General features: G+C 43.3%; 1 protein-coding gene across 1 annotated transcript; it reads left to right on the forward strand.

Moving 5' to 3' along the window:
• Positions 1 to 1,665: 1,665 nt before the first annotated feature.
• On the forward strand, positions 1,666 to 5,136 carry si:dkey-90l8.3 (LIM domain transcription factor LMO4.1). Its single transcript, XM_035762233.2, has 5 exons — positions 1,666 to 2,009; positions 2,961 to 3,197; positions 3,379 to 3,475; positions 3,915 to 4,073; positions 4,169 to 5,136. Exons 2-5 carry the CDS (start codon positions 2,980 to 2,982, stop codon positions 4,175 to 4,177), a joined length of 483 nt encoding a protein of 160 aa, XP_035618126.1. The 5' UTR covers positions 1,666 to 2,009; positions 2,961 to 2,979; the 3' UTR covers positions 4,178 to 5,136.
• Positions 5,137 to 9,960: the final 4,824 nt, after the last annotated feature.

Raw genomic sequence — 9,960 nt, forward strand, 5'->3', positions numbered from 1 at the left:
ATTTCTCCAAAGACTATGGTCTCTAGTGTTTGTCTAGTGGGAATATTTGGTGTTGTAAATTCAGGGAAATAGTATCGTTCTCAGAATTATTGAACACTGGAGCTGATGTCCAAGGACAACGTTTGACACAACAGCTGTCAAAGAGGCGCTCTTGCATTTCAGTGAAAACCATGGCAATATGAGAACTGGGGAGGAGGTTATAGGAGGCTGTGTGATAGTTGATTGTTCAAGGGAAGAGTATTAAAATGGGGTTATAATAACATGGTATGTATTTTTAAAGGGTCCAGTCCATATTAAACAGAAGTTTTGTCATGTACTGTCGTTGACTTACACTAACACATATTATATGAAAGCAAAGCATCCGGTGAAATGAGTATTACTCAAAGGCAGTGTATAAATGTAGTTCTCTCCCCTGTGAATTGTTTTGGCTGTAGCCTCCTTCTGCGGTGGAGTTGACTTTATCCTGGACACCAGACTGGAAGTTACAGGTGTTGTCCAGCCTCACAGAAAACTGAGTTTCAGCATGGCCATAACATAGGAAGAGGAAATATGTCAGAAATAAACAGGGTCTGTGGGAAGTAGTGGTATGGTGGGGGCCTGGGTGGAAGGTTAACCAGAGCAGAAGAAACTCCCCCCAAAAAACATAGCATCCTCTGCAGAAGACAACTGTCATATAAGTAAATTAAAAACACCATTTTGTTTTTTTGCAAAAATTATTCCCGAAGAGAAATGTCACTCTAAATAGGAGTTACACCAAGATATAAACATTCCAGCAGTTCGGGTTCTGCAATCTGTGATATGTATTGTGTAACACAACATTTAACTTGTCCCGCCATATAACTCTGAAGCATATCTTTACATTCAAAAATTCAAACATTATAGGGAAAAAATAACCCTGGGTGGACATTTTCTGCAGCACAGTTTTCCAGTACACTGAAGTTCTCATTGTTCATTGCCCACTGTTGAGGAGACAGTAGGCCCACAACACAAGAGAACACTGTTCTCTACTGGCCCCTAGTAAGCAGTGCAGGTTAGGTTGAGCTTGGGCGAGGACATGGAAGCTAAGGTTAGGTTTATGGCTAGGGTTAGGGTCGAACCAGGGTGTGGACATGAAGCTCGGGTTAGGGTCAGGGTTGAGCCAGGCTCTCCCTTTAACCCAAGGTCAATTTAACCACTGTGTATTTGGCCTACTCTAATAATAATACTAGGATTTAGTCTTATTTGAAAATGTTTTATTTTCTTATTGTTGATCCCCAGCTCTTTATTTACTATGAAATATATGATACGGAAGTACATAATTTAACTTACACAAAATATAGTAACTATTCAAATAAACTATATTCAAATAAATGTATTGCCACATCTCGCCCAAACTTCTCTTAAAAGTAAATGGGAATGTCTAGTAAACCAAATTTGTATGATTCCGAATATATTAATTGTAAGGTGGAAGTGGTTATTGACAGTTTATGCGTTTTAATTGCACATATGAATTGTGGAATGGATTGTCATATTTGGAAACAGTTTAGTTTGGTTCAATCTAATGAGAAAATGTACAATGGCCCTCTCCAAACACATAAATCATTTTGACAGTAACCCCACCCCTGAGAGTCTAGTGGCTGCGCACACTGCATGTTAAAAACGTCACCAAGAAGCGAATTAAATACCCGCTTGCGCAATTCAGTTAATAGTGTAGCTGTCAAAGACGCTAGTGATAGTTGAGAGTCGGATGATCAATGTAATTGACTTAAAAATATGTTGCATGCAATCTCTTTAAAACGAATTTTATTACATTGTATCTTTGATAACGTGCGCTTTTTACTTTTTGACAGTGTTTAAATCTTTCGAAAATGTTGTCGCTTTATTTGTGGGATATGGATATCATAGAAGCGCTAGTTTGTCGCAGTCAGATTTAACTGTTGTTGAAACATTATCCGCTGTCGTCCATTGTTTTGTTTCTGCTTTTTTACAACAACTTCTCCACGTCTGAATTCTCTGGAACGCACATCAAGGTGAGCGAGCATCTTATCTTCTAAATGCTCCTATGATACGTTAATAAGCAGCCTATTTTGATGACCAAATTACTTACCGTAATGTTCAACTTAATTTTAATTCCATGAAATATACATTTATATACAGGCTATTTTCACCTAATCTTGATTCGATGTTGTGTGATGGTTCGAAGTTCATTCCGAGTCTCCTTTTTTTGTGACTGCTATTGATTTCATGCACGTGAATCACTGACACTTCTGTGTTTGACTGTATCATTTCCTGTATAAAAAAATGCTATTCCTAACCAGGACCTTATTCAACATAGGAAAGTGTTCCGCATGAATAGATAGCACAGCTCCCTTATCTTGTGGAATATAAATCAGTAGTTTTTTATTTTGATACCTGTAAATGACAGGTAAAATGGCAGGTTAAACTGGTGTTAAAAGTCGTGTTATAAATGCTATGTTACAGTTTTTAATATAATGTAGCTTATTTTGTTCAACCGGTGAATATATTATTTGTTGGACTTTCTACATTATTGGTGAGTTGTGATGCAGGCAAATGCACATTTGCTAGATATACCTTGTCTGCTTGGTATTTGGAATAAAAAAATCCTTCACCCAACCACCTAATATGGGCATCATTTATTAAAACCTCAGTTTACAGTTTACCTGGCTTGTCCTGTAGCGTAATGTTCTTGAACTAGCAAACATACAGAAAGTAAAGTTGTGGGGAATTCATTTCTCTGAAGATATAGTAAAACATGAGCATGTTGACAAAATACTAGTTAAAACAATTGGATTAATGTTGCATGCTTGCTTTAATGGTCACCTGTTAGGACTTCTGGATATCCTGACCCCTTCCAGTAGTAGATAATTGGAGGCTCCCTGCTTACATTGTCCATGAGGTCATTGTAACAGCTTGCTACCTTTGCCATGTAGCTTAAGTGTCAACATTGTCTTTGTTTCCAGGAGCTTCTGAGGGCTCAGCATGGTGAACAGTCAGCTGGGTGGTGGTGTGGCGTCACCCCCCAGGTCGTGTGCAGGATGCGGGGGGAAGATCACAGACCGCTTCCTGCTCTTCTCCATGGAGCGCTACTGGCACACACGCTGCCTCAAGTGCTCCTGCTGCCACGCACAACTAGGCGACATTGGCAACACCTGCTACAGTAAAGGAGGCATGATCCTGTGTAGGAGCGACTATATCAGGTGAGGTCCTAATGGGGCTCTGGGGAGAGGACAGGAGGGGGAGGATCTAGACTTTAGCTACCAGGCTAGGGCACTGAGACTGATCTGACTCTGGGGAGAGGACAGGAGGGGGAGAATCTAGACTTTAGCTCCCAGGCTAGGGCACTGAGACTGATCTGGCTCTGCTGATCTGGCTCTGCAGGTTGTTCGGACACAGTGGAGCATGCAGCACCTGTGGCCAGTCGATCCCGGCCAATGAGATGGTTATGAGGGCACAGGGCAATGTGTACCATCTCAAGGTAAGACCCTCTGGCAGTAAGTGTTTCACTGTTGTTAGTGTCTGTCACCATCAGTGCATTTGTAACAGGTTGTTTGTGTGAAACCAATAGATGTATACTTGAAACAAGATGCTTTATACACTATCCTAAAGTTACCTTGTATGTTGGAGTTTAGCGTTTGCTAACGCCCCAATAAAAAAATATATATATTTAACGTTTATTTAACTAGGCAAGTCAGTTAAGAGCAAATTCATATTTACAACCTGGACGACGCTAGGCCAAATGTGCGCCACCCAATCACGGCCGGTTGTGGTACAGCCTGGAATCAAACCAGGGTCTGTAGTGTTGCCTCTAGCACTAAGATGCAGTGCCTTAGACCACTGCGCCACTCAGGAGCCCACTAGAGTAATGTGTGGACTTGGCATGAGGATTCTAACTCCTGTGTCTCTTTTATCCCTAGTGTTTCACCTGTGCCACCTGTAGAAACAGACTGGTGCCAGGCGACCGCTTCCACTATGTTAATGGCACCATCTTCTGTGAGCACGACCGGCCAGAGGTTGCACTGCTCAGCAGCCACCTGCCCCCACTCCAGAGTAACCCTGTGCTGCCTGACCAGAAGGTGAGAGAGGGACCAGGACCATGAGGCCTTTCACACTTTCATACACACTACTGTCAAGTACTGAACATTCTATTCCCCCCTGCTCTTGTCTGTAGGTGTGCTGAGTGGTTAGAGCAGTGCGGTGTGCCTTCATCCTTCCCTTGTCTCCAGAGGTCTCTCCATCCCTGCTCCTGATACTGTTGTTGTGGATCCTTTTTAATTCAACCTTTTCTTAAACAAGTCAAGTCAGTTAAGAAGAAATTCTTATTTTACAAGGACGGCCTAACCCAGACGATGCTGGGACAATTGTGCGTCGCCCTATGGGACTCCCGATCATGGCCGATTGTGATACACCCCGAGATCGAACCAGGTTCTGTAGTGACGCCTCTGGCACTGAGATGCAGTGCCTTAGACATCTGCGCCACTTGGGATCCTCATCACCATCCACCATCTTGTCTCTTTGACCAGGAGGTTATTTTTACTTGCAGGATCAACTTCAGATGTGTTGTAATATCCATGCTTGAGACAGTGTACAAATACACCGTAATGGTGAGTCGTGTGTGATACAGTGCTGGTCTGCCCATCAAAGACAATATGGACCACATTAACTACTTCAGGACTGAGGTTACATGTTGTACTGTAAGTAAGGGACCCCCAATTCTGTGCACATTCAGAACTTTGGTGCTTGTGGACAAATCTCGCCATGAGTTTTAAGGGTATGGCCCGGACCCTCTCCAGGAAGAATAAAGCAAATCAAAATAAGCTATTCCGTGGAGTCCACTGTCATAGTGGCATTGCTGTGGTTATCATTATTGTCAAGAATAACCCATCGCTTAGATAATGAACTCAGAATCCCTCTCAATGGCCTCACATGTGTTCCTTTGTGATGTTTAAACCATCATATGAATTGGGCTGAAGTCAAGGAAGACCAATGTCCATTATTTTTCTATAATGCTATTGTGTGTTTCCCAGTAGAGTTCTATTTCCTGAATTAATGTTTCATTCAATTGAATTATGGATGCCTGTTCAATATGTGAAAATATCAGATGGAGACAAAGAATGCTATTAAAAGACTTGAACTGAAGTAATTGAAGCCTATGTACAGTTGGTTGGTCACATGACACGAGTCTTGCGGAATTACATGGTAAACTACTACCCAGTTGGTGTGGCATTTCCTCCCTGTTTGTGCTGCATAGCTCCCCTCAGCCCTGTATGGTGAAAGCATGCCTGATTACCCTGAGGAATGGAAGGCTACAGTCCTGACCATTTACAGAAGCAATTAAACTTGAGTGGTGTATCTGTGCTGCCTGCTACAGTTCCTGCTCCTGGGAGGCTGAACTTTGGCCATATCCCGTGGCTGAATTTATTAAAGACTAATCTGGGAGCCGGCCTAATTAAAGGGAGGGGCTCCTACGCTTCCAGCCAGCGTGTCTTGTCTGTAGGTTAAAAAAACACAACAACAATCTGATGCTTGGACGGTTTACCATGTTGCAATTAAAAGACACAAGCCAGAGCTTTTCTTATCCCCCTCTGCTGCTCTTGGTTGTTCAAAAGAATGAGCTTTGATTGCTGTTAGGATCTGCATTGGCTAACTTGCTTGACCTTCCTTGAATTTGTCTGTTTCATGTACTGTAAAACTGGATATGACAAATCTGTAGCCTGTATAGTCAGACATGGGTGTGTCGACCTGAGTGGTTAAGGCTTTAAGAAATACAGTTTGAGTGAATCAGATGACAGCATCTGCTGTGCTTCAAATGAGCTCTGTACTTTCACACCTTTGCTAGGAGCATGGCAGCCATCAGAATTGCACCTTAATGTGCTTAGCTATTTCAGAAGTCCCACTTGTCATGGTAGGTGCTGATACTGCATCAATTATTTATTCCACGTTTGATTGAAAAGCATCACGCAAATGCATTAACTTATGGAAATGATCACAATTACAAATATTTTCATATCTAGATAGGGAGGAAATCAAATCTCAAGCCCACCACTCCACAAGTTACACTTTGCATTCAAACCAATCAGGCGTCGTCTGCATATCACTAATTAGCCCAGCATTTTCAGATGCCAATTAGCAGGTCTCCTAAAAAAATCTCTTTGCCATGAAGCGTTGTTTTTTAAAGCCAGAGACGTTGCAGGTGTGTGGCTCACCATCTAGCCTAGCTTCTGTTATAGGAAAGTGTTTATACTCACTAATGAATCATTAATCATATTAACACATGCAGATGAGTGTAATTGCCTTCGCTTCTACGCCTCACACTGTGTGAAGAGACCGAGATGAGCCAGGATATTTTTTACAAGCGTATGAAGAGGAAGAGAGGGTCTGAGTGGTGTCCTTCTGCCCAGCCACTCCTCTGATACAGATTCAAGATGTGTCCAGCTGTATGATGATGATGCTCCATTGTCTCTGTACCAGCAGGACTGGCGGGAAGATCATATATGTCTCATGATCTCCCGAGAGGCCAAGGAGAGGGTTTGGAGCAGTCTGACAATGTGCTGGAGTTAAGAGACAGACACACAGACACCATTTAAATCCTCTCAGCTCAAGCGGTCTGGCTGCTGTTAAATGTGTTCCAGTGAGAATACAGTATGTCAGAGAGCTATGTGCATGTGGTCACCGTCAGGAACAGAGCCAGAGGCTGCTGAAAGGGTGTCTGTGTTGATAGACAGGCCTGCAAGCTGAGGTGATGTTCGCCTACAGACATGCATAACATTCATGGTAACAGGTTTCCAGTAAAAAAACACCATCTGTTTTTTATTTGTTAAATTAGGCCTATCTATTGAAAAGCCAAGTATGTACAGTATGTACTGTTGCCTAAGGAATTGCAACTATGCTAAAAATCCTTCTTGCGACCATAAAACTGTCCTGTCTGCTAAAACAATAGTGAACAGGCTTAATAACAAAGAAAAAACAACTTTACAAATATGAGCCTCACACAAGAATGAGAGAGAGAGAGAGGTAGATAGAGAGTGGAGAACAGTTCCCGGCCCAATCAGAACGCTTTGAATAATTAAACTGATCGGCTTAATTAGCTCAATTAGGTTAATTTGACCACGGTACAGGGCCATATGGTGAAAGGAAACAAAAGAGGGGGGAACTAATTAAAACTAAAATAATGAGGATTTGAATGAACTGCTTCCCCAGACAGCAGTGCGCAGGGATCAGGAGCCTGGTACCATAATTAAAGTGTTGTAACGCAGGCAACATCTCTCCTCTCTTCTATCTGTGAGGGCGCTATCCATCTAATTAAATCTGTAAATAAATTAGCAACATTGAGGGTTCCTGCTTGACTTAACACCGCCTGCAATCCACCCCCCACCCCCCCAATAACAAGCTCACTTTACTCCCATCACACATGTCTACAACAGAATGGATGTGCAAGCAAAGGTTTTACCAAATCTGATATTAACAACAGGTTGTAGATAGAGAGTGTGTGTGTGTGTGTGTGTGTGTGTGTGTGTGTGTGTGTGTGTGTGTGTGTGTGTGTGTGTGTGTGTGTGTGTGTGTGTGTGTGTGTGTGTGTGTGTGTGTGTGTGTGTGTGTGTGTGTGTGTGTGTGTGCGTGTGTGTGTGTGTGTGTGTGTGTGTGTATATGTTCATGATGGAGGTTGTGCTATCATGTTTGTGCAGGCTGATGTTTGTGTTTGCTCCCTCTCATAACCCCGAACTCTTTTAAATTTAATCTACCCTGAACACCAGGATAACACAGTGACACCAGCCCCTATCTCAGTGACACCAGCCCCCCCCCACAGGCCCTATACCCCATACCCAAAGGGATATTGACTCAAAGAGCATAAGGTAAACATAGCTGCATGTTCTGCTCAGTAACTACCATGCTCCCTACTATAAGGTTCACATGTTAAAATGTGAGTACCTAGGTAAGTCTATCTACCCTCTGGGCCAACCTGGCATATCTAGTTTGTCCCTTTGAAAAACTGCCCATGATATGTTGTATTCCCACCTCTCTTGTCACATTTAGATCATGATCCTAGTTCACCCTGCTCTCCTGTCTCTCTTTCCTCTTCACTCTCACAACCTGCAACCTCCTTCCTTGGAAACAGGCTTTTCAATAAAATGCATTTAGACTGACAGGGGTCGATTGCATATTAAATGAACAACCACTTAAGGTTCTGAGCGAAGCGGAATGCTGCCAATTTGAAAATATGAAGAGCAGGCATGTATTCAGCTGTCATGACCATGGTTGGCAGAGACAGAGGGGTGGATGGGGGAGCACAGAACATACCAATGATTTGGCATACAGTGCCACAAAACACACTGTACACATTATTTCTAATCCTATATACTGACTAATGGTTGAAGCTCCAGCCGCTCTGGTGTAATGCTGATTATCCCAGGTGCGGTCCATGTTAGGGTAAACCCACAGGGTGTTGTATCGATACATAAGAAGACAGACTGGAGACCCCCAGGGGGAGTAACGTAATTCTCACCTGAGAGACGGGGGACAGATGCTGCTCTGAGATGAGCTGTGACCTGTTTGTAAATGGAACTCCGTGTGGGATGCGGATAATTTAAGAGTCTATTCTCATACAGTATAAATAGTGATGACCTTTATTTAGTTAGTTCCACCCTAGTCTTCCTGTCCCCAACTGAAAGGCTCCAGAGGCTCTTAGGACACCAGAGGCTCTTACTCTCCCTTAATCCTAATTTTAACCAGTGAGAGGAGAAGTCCAAAAATGACCATAGATCAGCTTCTACTGGCAACTTCATAAAACTTTGTTCCAGAGCACTATAGTCTCTACATCTTGAGACAAAGTTCTATTATTGCTCAGAAGAAATGTTGTGAAAGGCCAAGGCCTCGTCGGCAGGTTTAGTTAGTGTGTGTTCCAACCCCCTCTCACTGGAGCCAGGTGGAACACACGTGCATTCATTAGCGCTCTGTTAATGAGGAGCAGATGCAACATGTTCTCTCTCTCCCTCATTCTCTCTCCCTCGCTCTCTCTCTCTCTTTCTCTCCCTTGTTCTCTCTCTCTCCCTCTCCCTCGTTCTCTCTCTCCCTCATTCTCTCTCTCTCTCTCTCTCTCTCTCTCTCTCTCTCTCTCTCTCTCTCTCTCTCTCTCTCTCTCTCTCTCTCTCTCTCTCCCTCATTCTCTCTCTCCCTCATTCTCTCTCCCTCGTTCTCTCTCTCTCTCGTTCTCTCTCTCTCCCTTGTTCCCTTCCCCTCGTTCTCTCTCTCTCCCCTCGTCATCTCTCTTTCCCCCTCATTCTCTCTCCCTCGTTCTCTCTCTCTCTCTCCCCCTTGTTCTCTCGTTCTCTCCCTCTCAATCTCTCTCTCTCTCTCTCTCTCTCTCTCTCTCTCTCTCTCTCTCTCTCTCTCTCACACACACACACACACACACACACACACACACACACACACACACACACACACACACACACACACACACACACACACACACACACACACACACACACACACACACAATGCTGGCCTCAACTCTATTCAACCCTGTTGTGGAGGTCTTTCACAGCTCAGACGAGTGGGCCTCATTAAAGGACATTTGTCCAATTTAGAAGAATGACTGAGATCGTATATCATTCTCTCTCGTCACTCTATTTGTATCCCCAAGGAACTGAGTGTATATAGTTCAGTTTGAGTTTTGAACACTAAAATGTGTTCTGGTGGCGTGGTTGGGTTGACTCCCTTGGCCTCACATTCACCACCTTAAAGTTAGAGTTTTTCCATTGTTGTCTAGAGTGTCAATCATACAGTATCACTGTAGTCTTTGATAATAGCTCACAGATGTGATATTCTTCTCTACATCACCAGCAGCACACTGTGCTCTAGATTTGCAGCCATGTGTAATGAATGGCCTTCTCCCACTCCTCAAGAGGGCATGCTTTCAAGGCACACTATCCCTAATTGTCCATTAAAGTTAACTCACACCAT

This window comes from Oncorhynchus keta, chromosome 14 (assembly GCF_023373465.1).
Source record: "Oncorhynchus keta strain PuntledgeMale-10-30-2019 chromosome 14, Oket_V2, whole genome shotgun sequence".
NCBI lineage: Eukaryota > Metazoa > Chordata > Actinopteri > Salmoniformes > Salmonidae > Oncorhynchus > Oncorhynchus keta.